This window comes from Maniola hyperantus, chromosome 4 (assembly GCF_902806685.2).
Source record: "Maniola hyperantus chromosome 4, iAphHyp1.2, whole genome shotgun sequence".
Lineage (NCBI taxonomy): Eukaryota > Metazoa > Arthropoda > Insecta > Lepidoptera > Nymphalidae > Maniola > Maniola hyperantus.
In genome coordinates, this window is record NC_048539.1 from 4,495,763 (window position 1) to 4,517,289 (window position 21,527).

The window sequence follows — 21,527 nt, forward strand, 5'->3', positions numbered from 1 at the left end:
ACCTACCTTCAAAGAACTTCCATGTACTACTACGTAGTACACCTTCTTTATCGCTGCCCCACGGTGGGTTCGATCTCCCGCTCTCGCTCGGCAGTCGAAGTAGGATAGCGATAAGTAGGTTATGCGAGTCGTATAGAATCAAAGTCGGTTATCTACACTTTGAGGCTATATTTATTTGTATACTTTTGTAGATTGTACGAACTCAAGGCCTTTTAAGATACGCATCCAGGGCCCTGAGTTTTTAAAAAATTTAAAAAAAAAATTGACAGCTGACAGTCGACGACAATGACAATCTGACAATTGTAAAATTTTAGGATGACAAAATGGCTTCCATTCAATTTCCAAATTTTATTTAAATAATTGCAATAATTGCCGTTATTTTCGTTCTGCTTGAAGTATTTTAAATAATCAATGTTGTCTTTATTTGTTAATTTTCTCCTTTGGATCTGAGAGATGTGTTAAGAAGTGATTTGGTTCTGTATTGGAAGGCGTTGTTTCTGCAAGCTGTCGTTTCTAATCCTAATCGATGACTGCGCATCACCGAGTGTATGAAAACTACTGTATAATATAATAAATACTGGGATTAATTGATATATTTAGCACCATTTCACGCATTAAAAGGTCAGTACCTTTTATTTACTTATTTATTATTCATAGGAACATAACAGGTACCTCCTTATGTCGCACAAAAGAAGTGTTGATTTATAACCTACAAGTACATCTCTTTTACTCTGACAAAAATATTAGAAATAACGTTTTTATGGCCCCGTATATTTAATTTCCGAAGCTCCGAATATAATATGACGATGCTGGATAATATGACTGTCTGTTTAAAGTGAGTGATTTAACAAAGTTTTCAGTAATAATGGGTAAGTAGCAATTTATTTATGTTATATAAAAATAGTTAAATGTACTCTACAATACTGCTAATAAATGAAAGTTATTTGTTAAGAAATTCTAGTTTTGGGGATTTATGACAGGTAGTCTTTTCAAATTTCTTGATATAACTAACTCAATTGATAGATCTAAAGGGTGGAAAATTATGCTTTGTTAGGTACTTTTTCATAAATGCTATTTCATATGCGTATGTATTCCTACGACCCTACACAGTCAATATTTTTACGCCTTCTGCTAACCTCACACAACTTTGTTATATTACCAACATTATTACATAATATTTTGTGAGTGAAATTAGCGCCAGGTGTCTAGCTGGGACAGTTATAATTTGGTCTGGACTTCCCCTCTGGGCTGGTTTCTGCATTTAAATATTTCCATCTGTTGTGTGTGCATTGCCCCTCCCTGCCAGCCATCCAAGCTCGCTCCAGAAGCCGAGTAGTATTGTAGTATTTGTATAGGTATGCACTGTACAATCTGATTTCGAAATTTTGTTATGAATTTTGGAGCATCTGGGACATCATTTCTAAGTTCAAATATCTAATTTCATGTAGGCCACCCTGTGGCTCTCATGAGTATCTATACTCTATCATTGGTTTGGAAAACACATACTGCTGGAAAGAGCCAGCCAGAAACTTTGCAGTAGTTACTCCTTTCAAAATGCAAAATATACATCATCGTTCTAACACCATGTAAGTACATTTTTTGGGGGTTTACATTTCAAAGCCATTCAATAAAGAATCGAAAGATATTTGGAAACATCCAACAGAAATTCTTAAAGTAATAAAAAAGCAACTGCACTGTATCCCATAACAAACCAAACCTCTGAAAACAGCAAGTTTTGTTGCTCTCCTGTAAAGTTGCTAATTTTGTTTTAGTTGTGTTCGAACTTAAACAATGATATATAGCTATATCAAAGTAACAATTATTACAATATGTGGTTATCTAGAAATGAAATACCTTAGATCTTCTTTTCCAATTTCTGACCAGAATTACAGGAATGGTTTTTGGTAGCCTCCAGATAGAAGCACAAGAAAACACATGAAAGGTTCATAACATTCAACAGATTGTCATCAAGTCTGCTTTTATTTTTGGTAGAAGTGTGATGGATAACATAAAAGAACTGTACATTAAGTAATTCAAATAAAATAAGTAGTATTTTACATTGCTGCAGCAAAACGGTTCTAAAATTGCCTAAGCAATATTTTATAGTCACTAAAATTGCTTGAGACTCTCAATTCAGACAGTTTCAATATGAGACCCTATTTACACTGTATTTGTTTTTACAGTTACAGGATAAATCTTACTGCATATTTATGGTACATACATTACAGTTTACTATGAAACAATTCACAAGTTGCTTGTACTGCAAAAAATGTACAAAGTTTTAACTGTGTGAACTGTTCTATACTCAGTGTATGCACCACTACATATTCAATAAGATTTATCCTGCAAGTAATGTGTGGTAGTAATGTGAATGGGACCTGACAGTACAAATATTTTATTTTAATACAATATTCACCAATGTCAAGAATACAAGCCAGGATATTGTAGCACTTATTAACCAATGTTTATTAATTACATTCAGTTTAAGTTAATATTCAACATACATCAGGACAGTGTAAGTATCACTTTTTGTACCTTTATTATAATATTTCATTGCCATGTTAATAAATGGAAATACTAAGGAGTTATATCGCTTTGTTTTACAGTTGCTGCAGAAGATAGAAGATAGTGAAAAATAAAATATTTGTGATAATAGTTTATGAACATTCTGTGCTCATAAACTAACAAGTGTTAGTGCCTCAACATGGACCTCCCTGACTGCCCCCCGGGGGCAGAGGGCTATGAAGACACTGTAACGCAAGTGCCAAAACAAAAGCCGGAGATTAAAGATGATATGCCTGCATGCACTAAGGTAAGAGTTCATTTTATTGTTTCGTATTTTGTTGAGTATCCCTAAGATTATTATAATATTTTTAATATATATATATATTAACTATAATAAAAAAATTAGACCTCTGTAGACTATGGTTTTGAACATTTCTAACTTTCAGGCAACCATATTTTGATATTTTCTTTTATTACTTGAAATTATAAAATCAAAGTATAATTAGTAATGGCATACTTAAAATTATATATAAATCACCCAGCTTTGTTATAAAAAATATTTTAACATTACAAATATAACAGGAATATCTTGGACAAATGGTAATAGGATGACTTGCTTATGAGGATTAACAAAAGTTAAGAGAAAATTTAGCAGGGTTTTGAATGTTTTGAACAAGAATATAACTAGAAAGAAGAATGTCCAAGTTGTTGATGAATGAATGTCTATATCATCATTATGATCAATACCAGCAGGTGAACTTAGCATTGCAATTCAATATCTGCTTGCTTGTGAGACTCGAGTAAACAGTGGATAGAACTTTGCAGTTGTCCCACTTATTTTCTTAAGACATTGCGAATATTATCCTGAAAATTGTTGCAGTTTTTATATTTCCTTTAATTCCGTTTTTATTAACAATACTATGTACCTACAAAACAGATGGACCAGAAAAGATTATGTGAAACTTGTTTTCACATTTTGAATGAATATTGATAATATTCATTATAGGCAATAATTGACTTAATACAAGCTTACACAAAAGAAAAATTTTTGGTGTTGGACACTTTCCATTGGAACAACTGTATTAACAAAGTATGACAAAATTTGCTGGTGGTTTATGGTGAAATATTCTAAACCTGAAAACATATTTGATTCTACTGGTTATCTGGTGACCTTTTCTAACACAGCAATTTTAAAACAATTCTATGAATTTATTTACTTTATCAGGCTAATAAATGTAAGAATCATGATCATATTCATGTCATTTAATAGGTTCCAGTACAAACACCTATACAGAAAGAAGTGTAATCCCTTTTTAACTAGTTAAAACTAGTTCTAACTGAAAAACCTTTGTTACACTTAAATTTTAACTAGAAAAAACTAGAATTAGAATCAGTCACATTTATCTAATAAACTAAATTGTTGACTGACTGACTAACAGACTGTTGGGGCTGTTTTTTTAAATCGGTTACGCTAGAAGACTCGCTCCGTCGACCATTTAGCTTCACGTACTTGACCTTCCTACGGATTTCGCCGGTTCGCTTCGCTCATCACCTTCCTTAGCTTCATTTCATTCTCGTAGTCTCGCTTCATTCAAACCCCCTGCGCGACCATCTGGCTCCGCGCTTTACATAAACTCTCTAGGGATTGGACAGACAAGACTGCATAGTTTCAGATTTTGTTCTGGGCTACTCAGTAATTTTATTTTTACTATTTACAACTGACGGTTACAAAGGATTTTAGTCAGAACTAGTTTTTACTAGGTAAAAAGGGTTTAAACTGGATACAGGTATTAATTGAGACATATTACTTATCTAATAAACAAAGAAAAGTGTGATAGCGTACATTTTTGAGTATTTTATTTCATTAAAATATGATACTGTATGTTACTCTATTTATTTTTAACCAACTTCCAAAGAGGAGGAATTCGGCCCGTTTTTTTAATGTATGTTCATTTCTTTACGAAAGTTACCGTTTTTTTCGCCAAATAATAATATCTGCTAAGCCTGTATTGAATACTTTTGTAGGGAAGCCAAGGTTTTTGGCTGTGACTTGGAATAAATATCTGTACTTTATACAGTCTCCATCAGAATAGTCACTCCCTACCTATCCTCCATATAATAATATTTATTGTTACCTCCCCTCGTTCACAGAATATAGTAAGTACCTACATACAGAAGTTGCACTACTTTGATATTGACCACAAGCTGACTTTCTGACAGCCTACAATCTATATAATTGTTATTAATTATATAAACCACGCACACAAGAATTGCACTTATCGCTGCGCGCGATTGTTCTATACGACAGGAGCTACTATTACATCTTAATAAATAGGCAATCTCTATATATAAAAATGAATCGCTAATGTGTTGCTGATCGCAAATCTCGAGAACAGCTGAACCGATTTCGCTAATTCTTTTTTTATAATATTCTTTGAAGTACGAGGATGGTTCTTACGTAGAGAAAAATTTAAAAAATTGCGTGAAAAATAATCGAAGTTCGCCGGGCCAGCTAGTATATTATAAAGCGAAAAGTTATGACTCACTGACTCATCAACCCCCAGCCCAAACCCTTGGACCTAAATAGATTAAATTTTGCACAGATGTTCAAAATATATGCTTTGAAATTCCTACGGAATAGGGAATAAGTAGGATTTATATTTACGCAGAGCAAAGTCGCGGGCGGTCTCTAGTTGTGATATTATAATGATGCTGTATTGGCATGAAGACCATGAAGTGATGTTGTCATTGAGAAAGAATCATTCCAGTTCCTGCTTTTCTATTTTATTTAGATTAATCTCACACAACTTTTATTTAATACATACGTATAGTCGAACGTAAAATATTTATACAATACGTACATGTATGTGCTTAGATAAGTGACACTCGGACTTGTGGCATCACGAAGGTTTGCCCTGGATGTGAGTCGAATCCATGACTCTTGCGTCGAACACAACGACGAATGACGAACTGTGGACTAACGATCCAATATCTATGGATCAGCATCGTACCTACGAAGCCAAGTGATTCATAGCATGCTTTCTTGTCACAACACAATTATTTATTTCTACCAAGAAACTAAAACCCAGGAAACATCGATTTAATTAAAAATCCGACTATACTCGGCATCTTTTCCTCTAGCTATGATGAGGACGTTATCGCTTGGTCGACAGCTAGGGTTTTAGACAAAGAGAAAAAATAATGTGTAACTTTTAATAATGTTTATTTCGTAGCAATTTTGTTCACTATTAGGTATGTAGTGTATCATAAAATATTTACTCCCTGAAATAACGGTAAACGTTTAATTTGAAAGTGGAAAAAAACTAGTAAATCGTGGTAGTCCTGATTGTCCTGAATGAGATCCTAGGATCTGCGTACTTGTAAGTGCTTATCTATCGCTGAAGGTACGGACGAGTGACAGAGGCCTGCCTTAGTGAGCGTCTGCGGATATCTCATCTATTCGAACTATGGGCTCGTATAACGAGCGCGAGCGTGCGTTTTATGACACCCGCTTTTATTTTACATCTATCTCTTTCTTTCCCGTTGCAAGTCGTCCGTTTTTAGGATACCAACAGAAACTTAATACTAAGTCTCCGCTGTCTATCCGTCTGTCGGTCTGTCTGTCAGCGGGCTGTATCTCCCCAACCGTAGTACGTAGAGAACTGAAATTTTCAGTGTCTATTTCTATTGTCGCTATAACAACAAATAACAAAAATTTCAAAATGGCCGCCATGAAAATTACAAAAATTAAATAGTACATAATCTTGTATGATGGTACGCACTTGGTCGGTTTTTATCGTGTTTCATACGCATAGGGACCGGACGAAGGCCATACAATCCACGCACATATTACTGACTAGTGTGTGTGAATTGTGTGCGTCAGTTATTATGTAGTAGTAGGCAAAATTAAATAAATAGTCTGCCAATCCACACTAGCCCAGCGTGTTGGACTAAGGTCCAAACTCTTCTCATGGGTCGGCGCTGGATTGAGATAATGATGCAGCATAAATTGCGGAGAATATTGCGTATATAGTGTCTGGAGTTAAATAAGCAAGTAAGTTGTGTCACAGTCACAGCATGGTTTGCTTGTTCAGGAGTCAGGACTAATAAATATTGCGAATTGCAATAATAATACCAGAACGGTCAATGAAATTAAACTAAATTGTTTAAAAAGTGTTCGATGTTTTCGGGCACGTTTTATCATATTCAAATGGTGGTGAGTATGTTTACAACAAACAAAACACAGTTTACCTTTTAAATGAAATAAACGGAGTATCTTTTAATCATCGTTTTATTTGTTTCGCTTCCCTTAAAGCGGTTTCCGTCAATACCGTCGGAGATATTTTAAGAGACTTGATGAATTTTCGCGCAATATTCCATGATTTAACTTGACTGGTTTTATTGTAAGATTTTTAGAATGTGTTTATTGGTTTGTAGGCGGAGCAAGAGTTCCAGCAACATCTGAACAGTTTGAAGATCAAAACCGAAGATGGAACCTTTCGTTGCATGGTGGAGCGACGAGGGCGAGACATATCCGGCAAATGGATATATCTATGCTTCCCCTGTGCGGCCATGTGCAGCGGGGAGACTGTCTTGCAGGTATAAATCTTCCCTCCTCCCTCCCTCGCGCAGTGGTAAGCGCTGTGGTCTTATGTTGTGGGAGGTTCTCGGTTCAAATCCTGGTAGGGGCAATTTGGGACTTAATATTTCCTAAATTGTCTCTGGTCTGGTCTGGTGGGAGTCTGCCGTGGCTAGCTACGACCCTACCAGCAAAGCCTTGCCGTTAAGCGATTTAGCATTCCAGTACGATGCCGTGTAGAAACCGAACAAGGGTATGGGCTTAATGAAACTGCCAAGTCAGCCCGATTCCATCTTAGACTGTATCATCACATACCATCAGGTGATGTAGCAGCCTTTATGCGTTCACTGCTGCCTTTTGGGGAGCGCGCCACCACACAGTTGTTAACTTCCTCATCTACCCACTTCCTACCACCTTTTTAAAGTGTTCCAGCGGGCTGGAGGTCATCCCACATAGCACATAAAGCAATGTTGAAGTCTAGGTTGGAGCATACTTGCCTTGAAAATGCCTATTAACTTGCCTTGAAGGTATTTAGCTTATACGTGATGTGGTAGAAAATACAGACGTTGGAAGGGTATTCTACACCTTAGAGGTTCGTATCAGCAACATAGAGCAAAAACCAACTAACCAAAGTATATGAGCCTCAATAGCTCAACAGGTAAAGAAGTGGACTGAAAACCGAAAGGTCGACGGTTCAAACCCCGCCCGTTGCACTATTGTCGTACCTACTCCTAGCACAAGCTTTACGCTTAGTTGGAGGGGAAAGGGGAATATTTAGTCATTTAACATGGCTAATATTCTTTAAAAAAAAATGCTATAAAAAAACTGATAAGAGACAAGATTTAATTATTTCTACTTATTTTGCAGACTCATGTATCTGGGAAGAAGCACAAAAATAAGCTATCATTGAGGACTGTTTGGTCGACTAAGATTTTTGAGGAGCACCCTTATATAATGAATGAGAAAGGAACCAGTAAAGGAGGTAAGACTTTAAATAATGTAGTACCATTCTAATACTTCTGATTCTTACCTGGGGAGACCAAAAATTAATCTATCTTCAGTTCTGGAAGTTACGAATCGGATTGGTACAAATATTTACGTGTTTTTGAAAAGCTACTTTCGAGAGCTAAGTGATTAGCTATGTTAGTATTGGAAATTACTTTTTTCGCATAACTTACTGTCTAACTGACCAATTTAACGGGGCACAAAAATAGAATACTTTTCAAAAATCAACAGCTATAATATGAGAATTTGAACATGAAGAAAATTATATTCTTTACTAGCTGACGCCCGTGACTTCGTTCGCGTGGAATTAGGTTTTTTAAAAATCCCGTGGGAACTCTTTGATTTTCCGGGATAAAGAGTAGCCTATGTCACTATCTATACACATCTATACTCTACTCTATCTGTACTCTATCTATACACATGAAAAAAATCACGTCAATCCGTTGCACCGTTGCGACATGATTGAAGGACAAACCAACAAACAAACACTTTCGCATTTATACTAAGGTTATGATGTTTTTTTCTGTTAAAAACTTAGTAAATATAATATATTATAAATAACATATTATTTATTAGATGCGAAAGAGACTGCGAATGTACTGCAGAAGATGGCTAAAGAGGTGGAGAACTTCCAGAAGCCTCGCTCGGAGCTGGACCTCAAGTTCGGCAAGTACGCCGGCGTGCGCTGCCACATCCAGGATACTCTCGACGTCGTCAAGTGAGTTATCATCATCATTATGATCAACCCATGATCATCAACTCACTACAGAGCACAGGTCTCCTCTCAGAATGAGAAGGGTTGGCCAAGTGCAGATTGGCAGACTTCACACACCTTTGAGTTCATTATGGCGAACCCAGGCGTGCTGGTTTCCTCACGATGTTGACCTTCACCGTTAAAGCAAGTAATATTCAAAAGTTACAGGTGTGTGCCACGAATCGAACCCCCGACCTCCGATTAGGAGGCGGACGTCTTACCACTAGGCTATCACAGCTTGTGTATCCGTACTGACGTACGCGTTAGTCAGATTGGAAAATTTTGTTTGTGCAGGGCCCCGCTCCTCGGCGTAGAGTACCTCATCGAGCACCCGCCGGAGCAGGCGCACTACGAGCCCTCGTACATCTGCGTGCTGTGCATCAAGCAGGGCCACCCGCGCACCATAGTCAACCACCTCACCTGCTTTTGGCACCGATACAACTACCTCGTGAGTGTCTGACATTGATACCTAACATATGTCCCATAGGTGCTCCCGTTTTAGGTGGATAGGTGGTCAGGTGGTAGGAGTCATAGGTGGTCCGTTGACTATATGCCTTTGCTATGAGGTACGGCGGCCAGAGTGCACTAGAGTGAGGGAACTCTTGGTTTGATCTGGAATGGACGATATATCAAATATTAGGCTATGGAGACGATAAATCATAGAAAAATTCTCGAAGTTACAGCCTTTGAAACACCGGCAGTATGAACGGAACACAAATTGACATCTTGACTGACTGATATCTTTCAACTCAAAGCTCAAACTTCTGGACGGATCGGGCTGAAATTTGGCATGCAGATAGCTATTCTGACGTAGACATCCGCTAAGAAAGAATTTTCGAAAATTCAACCCCAAAGGGGGTAAAATAAGGGGTTGAAATTTGTGAAGTCCACGCGGACGAAGTCGCCTAGATTAGCTAGTCATAATATATAACTTTCGTACTAAGGGGATGGTATTCCATTGCAGTTGCGGCATTTCAGCAAAGCTTGCGGAGTGTTGACGCCGTACCGCGCGCAGAACCAGTACCGCGAGGGTGTGGCGGTCATCATGAACCGCCTCGCGCAGCGCATCCAGGACAAGTACGGCCGCCTGAAGCCCGTCAACATTGACAAGGAAGTGTACGAGAAGGAAAGGTATAGTCTTCTTTGTTCCCAATAGAGCGGTACGGAAACCTGAAAATACCTATTCAAATGATATTCAAAGCCTTCTATATGGTTTTAAGTTTCTTTGGTTGTATCAACCTAAGCTTTTTTTTTCCAGAGATCAGATACACCAATGGTTGTTTAGAAGTTACCATTTCAGTGAGACTCCAGATTGCACCTTTGAAGAAGTAGTAGATCCTGACTTGATTACATCACTTGGTAACTATAATATTTGTACTTTTCTTTACCTATGTATGACGCGTACAATCTGAGAAAGGTCTCGCCATTTTTGTTCTGTGTCAATGTCATGCCAAAAGTACGGTTTATTACGGTAAACCGAACTTATGACATTGCAACGAGCAAAAATGGCGAGACCTTTCTCAGATTGCACGCGTAATATTCAGTTATGACTTATGAAATTCGTTAGACAATCAATACAAATTAAACTCTATATTCATGTCGTATAGCCGATAATAGCTAAGAATTTTTAGGTAATCATCGTATTTTACTAAATATTGGTCCTTCGAGCCGGATATTACATGATTCAATATTTGTACATGTTTTTGTTTAAGTATATCGTAATTTTTGTTATGTCTACCGATTATCAATTTAAATATTTTAGATTTTCGAGTTACTTTATATCATAATGTCTTTTTCTTTTTCTCAACAGATTCCACCAAAACTGGAGCTAGGTATGTTAAGTTTTGCTTTGATTGTTTTATTTACTACTAGCGACCCGCCCCGGCTTCGCATGGGTGCAATGTAGATACTAATGTGGTGTCATTGAGGTGTCATTGTCTCGGTCTGTCGCTCACAAATCTGCATGCAACAAGCAATATGCACCATACAGATTTGTCTATTTCAGCGGATTATAGCAAATTAAGCTTTTGGTTCCTTGTACATCATGGACTTCTGCAAAGTAACGCCTGCCTATACAACAGAAAATGTTGTACATTTGTCCTTTTCTTGTCAACCGCGGAATAAACTTGTCAAAAAGTGACACAAAATTTAAATAAGCCAATTAATGTAGTGTGGTCGTGCAAGTGGCCCTTATTATTTATTATTTATCTTTATATATAAAAGGAAAAGGTGACTGACTGACTGACTGATCTTTCAACGCACAGCTCTAACTACAAGTTATCTATCAACTCAAAGCTCTAACTTCTGGACGGATCGGGCTGAAATTTGGCATGCAGATAGCTGTTATGACGAACATCCGCTAAGAAAGGATTTTTGAAAATTCAACCCCTAAGGAGGTCAAATAAGGGTTTGAAATTTATGTAGTCCACGCGGACGAAGTCGCGAGCATAAGCTAGTCTATATATAAAAGGAAAAGCTAATTGACTGACTGACTGATCTATCAACGCACAGCTTAACCTACTGGACAGATCAGACTGAAATTTGGCATGCAGATAGCTATTATGACGTAGACATCCGCTAAGAAAAGATTTTTGAAATTAATCCCTAAGGGGGTAAAATAGGGTTTTGAAATTTGTGTAGCCCACGCGGAGAAGTCGCGAGCGTAAGCTAGTTAAGCATATTTTGTTTATGAAACGTTTTTCTTCTTTAGAAAAAAACGTGATCCGTCGCCACCAGTTGTCGCAGCGCCTACTAAGCCGACCGGCAACCACTATAACGTAAGTTTGTCTTCATTTTAAAGAAAACAAAAAGAAAAACACATTAATTTTTACTTTCAAGGCAAGAGTGAAAAAGCAAGCAATGTGCTTGCTTTTTCCAACCACGCTCCTACCTAGACTCCATCTTTGAGTTGAGCATGATTGTCGTCAAGCAATTATTAATGCTCATATTTCAATCCACATATTAAAAAAGTGTTTCTTTAGAAAGTAGATGCTTCCATTTATTAATAATTTCTTTTTGGTCTTAGGCGCCTAAAAGAAGCCGACCTGGCGACTCGTTGGAAGCGTTGTCGGATGTGAGCGACGAGCCCGACTTCCGCTCTGTTCGAGACGACAGGGTTCATAGGTAAATATACTTGGTTCATAGGTACTATTCCAAAGTACATATAAAAAATTACATTTTATACTTTGCGTAAGATTTTTTTCACCTTTTACCTTTTTAACCTTTACCTGTTATCTGCTAAAGCCACCATGATGCAAACTTCATAGTCGCTGATCGTTCCTCCCTGTGTTGGGGGACAGTACACAGAGAAACTTTCAGCTTTTATAAAATAATGAAGGTCTGGCCCTCGCGGGCTCTCTCTGATTGATGATGATGGCTCTCACATGATTAGTTCAAAGCTAATCCGACTAGTTAGTAACCCATCCGGGTCCTTTTTCAAAGCACCTCATGTTACGACGCGGCGCGAATGAGATTGCGTGCGAACTGATGTGAGGCTGAACAGGGGGGGAGATGGCTCTAGATCATTGTATCCATACTAATATTATGAATGCGAAAGTGTGTCTGTCTGTCTATCTGTCTGTCTGTCTGCTGGCTTTTCACGCCTCAACCGTTCAACAGATTTTGACGAAATTTGGTACAGAGATAGCTTGCATCCCGGGGAAGGACATAGGCTATCCCTTATCCCGGAAAATTAAAAAGTACCCACGGGATTTTCAAAACCTAAATCCACGCGGACGAAGTCGCGGGCATCATCTAGTTTATTTATAATGGATATCACTCACGATACTTTAGGTAAACTATAAAATAATGGGTTGTAACGTAACAGAGCTAAACCAGAGCCGAAGCGCTACGAGCCATATCCTGAGAAGCGTGGCGCGAGTCCGTATCGCTCCCGCTACAGCATTCGCAACGTGACCAGCAAACCGGCCGACGATAAGGTACTTCTTCCCTTCAATTTCATTTTTTGGATAGGAGGAAATACTAATCTGTTGACCTTGCCTTCTCTGACCAGCTGACTTTCTGAGAAGTATAAGGAAAAATTCTTTGAATACAAACACATTTTACATTTATCAAAATATGCAAAGCAAAAACGTGTGTTGTTTATAGTTTCCATGCGATGCAATGATTTGCAATTCTAGCACCTTGGACCCCAATTTCTATCGGTTTTTCGAACTATGTGCCCTCCCCAATGCCACTTCAGCTTCGCACACCCTTGAGCTATGTCGTTTACTCTGGTCCTCCTACAGATCTCGTTATTTCTGATTTGATCATGTAGGGAAACTCCAAGCATAAATGGATTTGGACTTACTATTTTTTTGTAAAGGCACTTACGCGACCTCCTAACTACGAGTACAAGCTGAAGCTGGCGGCCGAGCAGCGCGCCTCGGCCGAGGAGCTGGCGCGCAAGGCGCTCGCCTATCACGAGAAGAATCCCGAGAAGCACCCGCTCTACCCCGACGAGTGGAAGAAGTTCTGGAACCGACGATACAAGGAGATACAGGCCGGTGAGTTGACTTGTTATTTGTTGTACAAGCAATGATGGAAAACCTGGATGCTATCTACAAGTACAAGTTACTTGTTAAAAATTAGATTGCACACTTGAATCAATTCTGCGAGGTGCTTACATGTGTTGATTAACCAATAGAAAGAAAGGAATAAAGAAAGAAAGAAATTAATTTTATTTCTTAAAATAATCTCTACTCTGTGAAGTGCACAACTGTTCTGTATTTCGAAAGGATTAGGATAGGATAGATGTGTTCTCTTGCTCATTTTGTCGTTTGTCTTCCACTCTTGTTTAGGACGTGCCCGCATTTGTTATTTATAGTTTCATAAAATTCAAGTGTTTCCGCATTCCCACGTGAGATGAAGGCTATATAACATACCATGTACAGAGGGCAAGGACCCGTCGAAGCACGACTTCAAGCCGGAGTGGATCGTGTTCTGGACGGCGCGCATGAAGGAGCTGCACGAGGATGAGATGCGCTCCACCGTGGGCGAGATCTACCGCCGCCTGCGCGTCACGCCGCCCGACGTCGAGCGCGTCGACGACAAGGGCGACGGGAAACGGTACGTAACAGCAAACACCGTCAGCTTAGGTTCAGCGACACTACGTCTGGACGAGTTGTGATTACTTGATACAGCGACGCGTGCAGTACCCTACTGGCAAAGCCGTGCCGCCACCGATCAGGGGTATGGGCTTAATAAAACTGCCATACTCCCTCCAAGTTAGCAGTTAAGTAGCTAATAACTTGATTTTATGGCAGATGATCATCTATGGCTACGCTAATCTGGTGACCACCTTCTATGCCAACTATACATATATTACGCGGCCGAAAGTAATGTACATCGGCCTTTAGAATGTCATTTCGGCTTTGTAGAGCGTTGTCTCGTACCTAGATGACGTTTTGTCGGTCTCAACGACCGAGACAGTGCTCTACAAATCTGCTGTTTTCTACTAAAGGTCGATGTACGTACATTGCTTTCGGCCGCGTATTGTAAAATGATCTAGAAACCACTGAAGTAAATGTGAAGTTTCTTGCAGCAAATCACCTGATCGTCGTCGATCGTCCGAGCGGCGCAGGTCGCCCGAGCGGCGCAGGTCGCTGGAACGGCGCCGGTCGCCGGCAGGCCCGCGCCGCAGGTCCCCGTCCCCGGGTCTCCGGCGACGCTCCCCGCCGCGTCGACGCAGCCCCAGCCCTCGACGGCCTCCGCCGAGGCGGCTTGAGCCCGAGCCACGAAGAAGATCGCCCGAACGCCGGGACCGCAGGTAAGACTTCTGTATATATTTTTTTTTTACTAATGTAAAGTTCGGCAAATTCCCTGATCGAGTCGGCCACCAGAGCGGCGCAGGTTGCCGGCAGGTCCGCGCAGTAGGTTCCCCGCCGCGCCGACCTTTCGCCGAGGCGGCTCGAGCCTGAGCCCTGACGCAGATCGTCTGAACACTATGAGGGTCACACGATGTTTCCGGTACGTTGCGGCGCCGTACCGCTGTGGATTTTAGTATTGGATGCCACACGGGCACTGCGTTGCCGCTCCGGCAGAAAGTATGACGTTGCGTCGCTCCACACCTTCCCACCTCATCCTCTGGTCCCAACTCCGGTGGGCGTATCAACGCATCGTATGGCATGGTACAGCGATTTGTATGAAGGAGAACGCAGCGGCGCTGCCAACGCAACACATCGTGTGGCTTTACTCTGACTAGCAGGAAAGAACGCAGGTAAATTCTGCGTGCGTTCACTAACGTTGCGTTCACACTCATAAAATCTTTTTAGCAGAAATGGAGAAATATTGACATAATTAAGTACCGAGTGTTAAATATTCCGGTTGGTCCGGTTGTGTTAAAGTATACTCCACTCCCGCAGGTCGCCGGAGCGGCGCTCTCCGCCGCGCAAGGCGCCGCCCGCGCCCCCGCGCCGCGGTTCGCCGCTGCGGTTGCTGCGCACTCGGTCACGCAGTCCGATCCCAAGGTATGTTTTTTCTATAACGCGTTATGGTGTATATCATAAAATGAGATACGATGGATCCCATAACGGAATTCTGTAAATTCCGTTTTTATATGTGGTCTTTCCAATTGGTCCACCCCTTTTACACCTGTATCCTCTTTCACGCAATACATCTACCTTTTTTTTGGTCTTCCTGTCCTCTTTTTACCTTCCATATGCATCTTTTGTATGAAAGCCTGCCAGTGTAGGGTCGACCAACCAACACTTTGGAGGTCCATTGAAGCAGACCTTAAATGGGACTCTCGTGGAACCAAGTCAAGGCAACAGCCAAAGATAGGGAGACATGGAAAATAACTGTTGCAGCCCTATGTTCCACGAAAGAATAAAAGGACTCCATCATCATCGTCATGCATATTGTTTAGTCGTTGTTTGAAGCTAACGAATACATTATCCAACAGGAGTCACAACCCGAGTCCGCCGCATCGCAAGCAAGTCCGCAGCCCGCTGTCGCGCCGCGAGTCCGCGCCGCGCAACCACAGCCCCGCGCGCGCGGGCCTCGACACTGTGCACGACGAGCTCAAGCCGTAAGTCACATTTCACTTTTTACCTCAAAAAGAAAAACGGAACCCTTATACGATCACTTCGTTGTCTGTCTGTCGTGTTTGTCAAGATAAGGAAATCAATACCTAAAGGGTACTTCGAGTTGACCTTAAGAATCATAAAATTTAGCAGGTAGTAATAATCTTATAGCACAAGTAAAGGAAAATTCTTTCTTTCCTTTTCTATTGACTGAGAAGGAAGTTCACAGAAAAATATCCCTTCATAATGATTATTCTGCTCCAGCGACGATGGTCTATCGCCATGGAACTCCGATGACTCGATGGGCTCACTGCTGGAGGCGCGTTCGCCCGTCACACACCGCTCCCGCACCGGCAGCGTGGCCTCACGCGCGTCCCGGCGCCCCGATATGTACGGCAGCAAAATGAAACAAGCGCACATCGCAGCACAAGACTTTGGCTCTGCAGAAAATGTTGTCGCTACGCTGAGGTTACTTGTAGCGCTTGAAGATTACTTGGGGAGCTTGGGACCGAAAATTGTGGATCTGCTGGCAGAAGCGCTCAAAATGGAAAAGGTAGGGAATCTTTCTTTCTCGTCATAGCCATGGTGATTTCAGGTGTGCTCGCGTACTTCGTTACGTGTACGGCAAAACAAAACCGCCCATCGCACCGTAGAATTTGGTTCTGCAGAAAAATGTTGTTTGCTAGTTTGAGACTACCTGTGTTGCCCCTGAAGATTACTCTCGGAGCTTGGAACCGAAAATTGTGGTTCTGACAAACTTAATTTTCATGCCTGGTGCTATTGATTTCGATCTTCCTATTGATTTGCTTTTGAGGGAATTGTCTGTCTGTTTACGACTAAACATGACAAATAACTATTTATTTTTTGTCTTCTAGGAGGAAGCAAATTCATCAGAAGAGATGCTAGAACAAGAATCTGCAGTAGTCTTAATCGAAACGGCGAAGGAAAAGCTGAAAGGTGCGGTCCAAGCGGGGCTAGTGTCGGGCACCGCGGCCGCAGCCGTGCGCGCGGCCGTCGTGCGCGCGGCGGCCACTCTACATGAAGCGGACAAGAGGATCAAGAATAAAAAACAGGTAATTCTTGCTTAAGCGCCCCCTGTAGACGATCCAATTTGTTACGTACTTGTCAAATTGTTTGATATTATGCAGCTTTGTTTGACGCGTTTGTCAAGCAATGCGTTTAGTGTTTGATGGAAATCTTGATTGACGGCATATTTGGCAAACAAATTTGATAGTTTGCGGGCGTGTTTAGCGAAAAAAATCTCAGGCGTTGCAAATGTGTGGCCATTATTACATCCATAAAAACTTAATACAAGACTCCTCACGCGCCTTTCTTTTTAAACATATTATTACTTTATTTAATAACTCGGAACACCAACAGGCAAATTATGATAATATGCTAAAAATAGTTGGTGCCCGCGACTTCGTCCGCGTAGATTTAGTTTTTAAAATCCGGTGAGAACTCATTGTTTTTCGGGATAAAAAGTAGCCTATGTCACTCTCCAGTCTCCAGGTCTTTAACTACACCCATGCGAAAACTCACGTCAATCCGTTGCTCTGTTGCGACGTGATTGAAGGACAAACCAGCAAACGAACTCACTTTCGCATTTATAATATGGGTAGTGATCGTGCCGATGATCACGATGAGAGTAAGTGGTGTGCGATTACTCACACACCACTGTGTTGTGTGTGTGTGCACCACCACCACCACAAGACTGTTGGTACTTGTGCGAAGGAGGCCGAGCTCAGAGTGAGGCTCGCGGTGCGCGCGGTGCTCGCCAAGAGGAAGCGCCCGCGCGTCCGTCCGCGTAAGCGCCCACCTCGTAGGCGCAGAAACGTAAGTATCTATCTTCTATCCTAATATAATGTAAATGTGAAGTGATTTTTTTTTGTGGAGAGTGACAAGCTGCTTTTCATTCCGAAAAAATTAAAGTTCTTACGGAATTTCAAAAAAACCTAAATCCATGTGAACGAAGTTGCGGGATCTAGTTTGTTATAAGATAAATATTAGATTTTATTCTGGTCATGTGTATATAGCAAGCTGCGGCCAGCGGCGCGGCTCGCAGCAGCGTGGCGGTGCCGGTGGCGGGCGTGGGCGAGGTGGACCGCGAGCAGATCGCGCAGCAGATGGCCGCCGCGCTCATCGCGCAGGGCAAGACTGACGTTTCATCAGAGGAGCTGGCTCAGCTGGTTGACGCAGTGGTGAGTCTTTTTAGCTCAGATTTCTATTAATTATTAAATCACAAGTTGCTGCACAACCAGGCCGGGCTCACTTGGTCTCGAGACCCGTGATTACGGCGGCGCTTCCTTTCGACGACTGCCGCTTACTCATTTCTATTGCACAATTACTGCAACTGGTTTTTAATTTGGATATGTTTAAGACTATAATTAATTATTTAACTTCAGGTTGGTATGGCCGAAGCGAAAAAACGTGAATCAGAATCGAAGAAGAAAGTAGAGGCGCGCGCGGCCAACAACAAGTCGACACGCGCGCCCGCTGCCGCGCCCAGCGCCGCCGCCGCGCTTGGTACCGCCTCCGCGCTGCAGATGCTGCAGTCCGCTTATGACGACAAGAAGTAAGTTTAAAGGCCTTCGCCTGCAAATACCGTTGAAGTCGGGCGAGCATACAAAACTGTAGGTCTGATTGCAGCCAAGCACTCAAGTCTATAAATTGAAAAAAAAAAACTAGAAAGCGACACGTGAACTCGCCCGACTTAAACCGTTTAGAAACAATTTTTTTAAAGAATTTTTATTTTCAGAATTCGACTTTTTGTACTCAACCAATAATGCAAAAATGTTGTCATACAGAGTAGAGAAAGAAGACGCACCGGACGCAATGGACGGTCTGTCAGACTCGGATCTAGAAACTTTGCTCAAGAACTTCAACGAATTATCAGCGGAGGAGCAGCACAGTCTGATCGCATACTTGAAAAAGCTGGAAGCGCGCGAGCCTGAGCGTGTGGAGAGACTGCGCCAGTATGTGAGCGCGGCGGCAAATAACGCGCCGGGGGAAGAAAAAGCCGACCCGCAGCCAACCAGTCTGGAACCTGTCACTATAGTGAGTGATGATGACGACGACTATACTGTGGAAGACGTGAGTAGTGCCCTTATCACTTCAACCCTTATAGATCCCCGTACCCTTAAGAATTTCTACTAAGGTAGGAAAGCACCACCCGCAGTCTGTTTTTCCTCATATTTTCCTATTCTCAAGGTTGCCTGTTAGAGATCGTCAATTAGCGATAAGGCCGCCTTTTGTATCCTCCTTCTGTCTGTGGTTTTGTTGTTCTTTTATTGTAATCCTTCTTGTGGTGGTACAAATAAAGTGTATAATAATAAATAATAAAGTAAATGTTCCAGACAAGCGCGCTCGAGAGATCTTAAAATTATGTTGGAAACTTTTTAGCTCAAATTTTGTGGTACTCGTATTTTAGATTGAATAGTGATTTTGCGTTTGTTTTTTTTATAGGTATTCAAATCAGCAACCGAGAAAGTCAAAGAGGATCGTATTCGACAAGAAATGGAGATAGTCAAGAAGTCATTAGAGGAAACAAAAGCTCCTACCCCTCCACCACCAGACAAACCACCAGTTACAACAGAAAGTGTGGATGTGCTGAAGAATATGTCCTCGGCAACGGATCTGTTGGCGCTGGTGCAAGCCGCCTTACAGTCGACGACTGCGTCAAATGCGGAAACTAAAACTGCTGACGTCGTGACTAGCAATACACAGCCAAAATCTTTTGGAGACCTGCCCGAGCCACAGAAGATAGAGCAGCCAAAACAACTCCAAATCCCACCACCCAATCAAAGTGTGGCTCTAAATTCACCGAATCAATCAGATTTTGGAGGAAGCCAGAAAACCTCACAGGCACCAGTTTGGGAGCAGCGACAAATTCCAGACAATTATAATAGAGGACCTTTGAATACTCAGGCACGTGACTCATACAATAATAGTGGGTCTCAAGGACCTCAAGACAACTTTAATCAAGGACCAAGAGGATTCCAAAATACTTATAATAATCAGGGTAGTTTTAATCAAGGATCCCAGGACATCAACAATGAAGGCTCTCTGGACAATTACAATCAAGGATCTCAGGACAATTACGATCAAGGATCACAAGGCAACTTCAATCAAGGATCACAAGGCAACTTCAATCAAGGGTCGCAAGGGAACTTCGGTCAAGGACCACCAGGCAACTTCAATCAAGGGTCGCAAGGGAACTTCAGTCAAGGACCACAAGGGAAATTTAATCAAGGATCACAAGGGAATTTCAATCAAGGATTCCAAGGCCAGGATGATTACAATCAGGGATTTAGAGGAGCCCAGGATAATTTTAATCATGGATCTCGAGGACAAGACAACAATTTCAATCAGGGACCTCGAGGACAAGACAACAGTTTTAATCAGGGGATGCGTGGACCCCAAGATAACTTTAATCAAAACCAACGAGGACCACAAAATCAGGGGCAGCAGAACAATTTCAATCGAAATCCACCTCAGCAATCTAATTTTAACAAAGGTCCACCAAACAATTTTAATCAGGGTCCGAGAGGCCCGCAGAACAACTTTAATCAACTCCCAAGCTTGTTAGATAATTTTAACCAAGGACAATCTTTTATACCAACGAGAGGAACTAATGACAACTCGTATAACAATCAGGGTGGAAGAGGAAACTTTAACAGGAATCAGGACAGATCCAACCCAAACCAACAGCAGACCGGAAATTTCAGGGGAAGGGGCGGAGGCAGAGGCTTCGGAGGCCCGAGAGGTCGCGGTCGAGGCCACTTTTAGTGGTAGTCTATAAGTAATTTTAAGGGGTCGATTTTTTTAAGAAGTGAAATAAAGGTAAATGAACTTATTCAACTTTTTCTTATAATTTTTACATGAAGTCACTTTATAATTTACTAAGCTTAGGATTTTCCCAGAATACTTATAATTCAAAATGCAATATCAATATTTACTGTAATTAAAACATTTATTTCACCTCTAAAAAATTTATTTAATTGTAATGATGTAATGTATAAATTTTCGCTCAGTGCGATTTCAATAAACAAGATTTTAACAATTTAGTTTTATTGCTTTTTATCTTTTTAGGGTTCCGTACCCGAACCTACCAACCAACCAATTACCAACGGGACCCTACTACTAAGCCTCTGCTGTCTGTCTGCCTGCCTGTCTGCAACGGTATCTCATGAATCGTAATAGGTAGTCACATAATGCGTATTTCTATTGCCAAAAACAAATAATAAAATTTCAAAATGATCACCATGAAAAAAAAAAACCTTTTGTTATTTTATAAAAGCTTAGTTTCCCTGCGTATTGTCCCCAGGACCCTCGACCCCAACACGGAGGAACAATCTGCGACTATGAAGTTTTGAGTTGGGATCATGGTGGCTTTAGCAGATAACGTAACAGTAAAAAATCTTACGTCAAAGTACAAGGTTACAACTTTAGTATCGTGGCAACTCATGTCGCGCTTTTTATTTGCGTGATATGCGCACCATTTTTTTAATTTTACTTGGGGTAGAATTTCAAAAAATCCTTTCTTAGTGGATACCTACTTTTTAAAAAGAACACACCCTTCAAATTTCATTTCTATAGGACCAGCGGTTTAGGCTGTGCGTTGATAGTCAGTCAGGACTTTGAATTTTATATATACAGATGC

The 21,527-nt window shown here is 41.1% G+C and overlaps 1 protein-coding gene across 4 annotated transcripts; it reads left to right on the forward strand.

The window, feature by feature from the left end:
• The first annotated feature begins 310 nt into the window (after positions 1 to 310).
• LOC117981977 (uncharacterized protein CG7065-like) lies at positions 311 to 20,927 on the forward strand. 4 transcript variants are annotated; one of them, XM_069498151.1, is made up of 24 exons: positions 311 to 621; positions 1,449 to 1,586; positions 2,607 to 2,812; positions 6,943 to 7,104; positions 7,952 to 8,066; positions 8,666 to 8,807; positions 9,138 to 9,291; positions 9,808 to 9,974; positions 10,102 to 10,202; positions 10,654 to 10,675; positions 11,554 to 11,620; positions 11,869 to 11,966; positions 12,670 to 12,781; positions 13,168 to 13,348; positions 13,736 to 13,910; positions 14,386 to 14,610; positions 15,206 to 15,310; positions 15,745 to 15,870; positions 16,130 to 16,418; positions 16,741 to 16,938; positions 17,902 to 18,066; positions 18,271 to 18,440; positions 18,673 to 18,958; positions 19,331 to 20,927. In XM_069498151.1, the coding sequence occupies exons 3-24, from the start codon at positions 2,705 to 2,707 to the stop codon at positions 20,651 to 20,653; spliced, it is 4,491 nt and encodes a 1,496-aa protein (XP_069354252.1). In that variant the 5' UTR covers positions 311 to 621; positions 1,449 to 1,586; positions 2,607 to 2,704; the 3' UTR covers positions 20,654 to 20,927. The 4 variants fall into 4 exon arrangements, with proteins under 4 accessions (XP_069354252.1, XP_069354251.1, XP_069354253.1 ...); XM_069498150.1 differs by lacking the exon at positions 1,449 to 1,586; XM_069498152.1 differs by lacking the exons at positions 1,449 to 1,586; positions 2,607 to 2,812.
• Positions 20,928 to 21,527: the final 600 nt, after the last annotated feature.

What these genes read in the sequence shown, in the direction of transcription:
- LOC117981977 (XM_069498151.1), top strand. Translation starts at nt 2,705, where the DNA reads ATGGACCTCCCTGACTGCCCCCCGGGGGCAGAGGGCTATGAAGACACT. An exon ending in AAGCGCTCAAAATGGAAAAG is followed by an intron (nt 16,419 to 16,740) that starts GTAGGGAATCTT and finishes TTTGTCTTCTAG; the next exon opens with GAGGAAGCAAATTCATCAGA. An exon ending in ACGACTATACTGTGGAAGAC is followed by an intron (nt 18,959 to 19,330) that starts GTGAGTAGTGCC and finishes TTTTTTTTATAG; the next exon opens with GTATTCAAATCAGCAACCGA.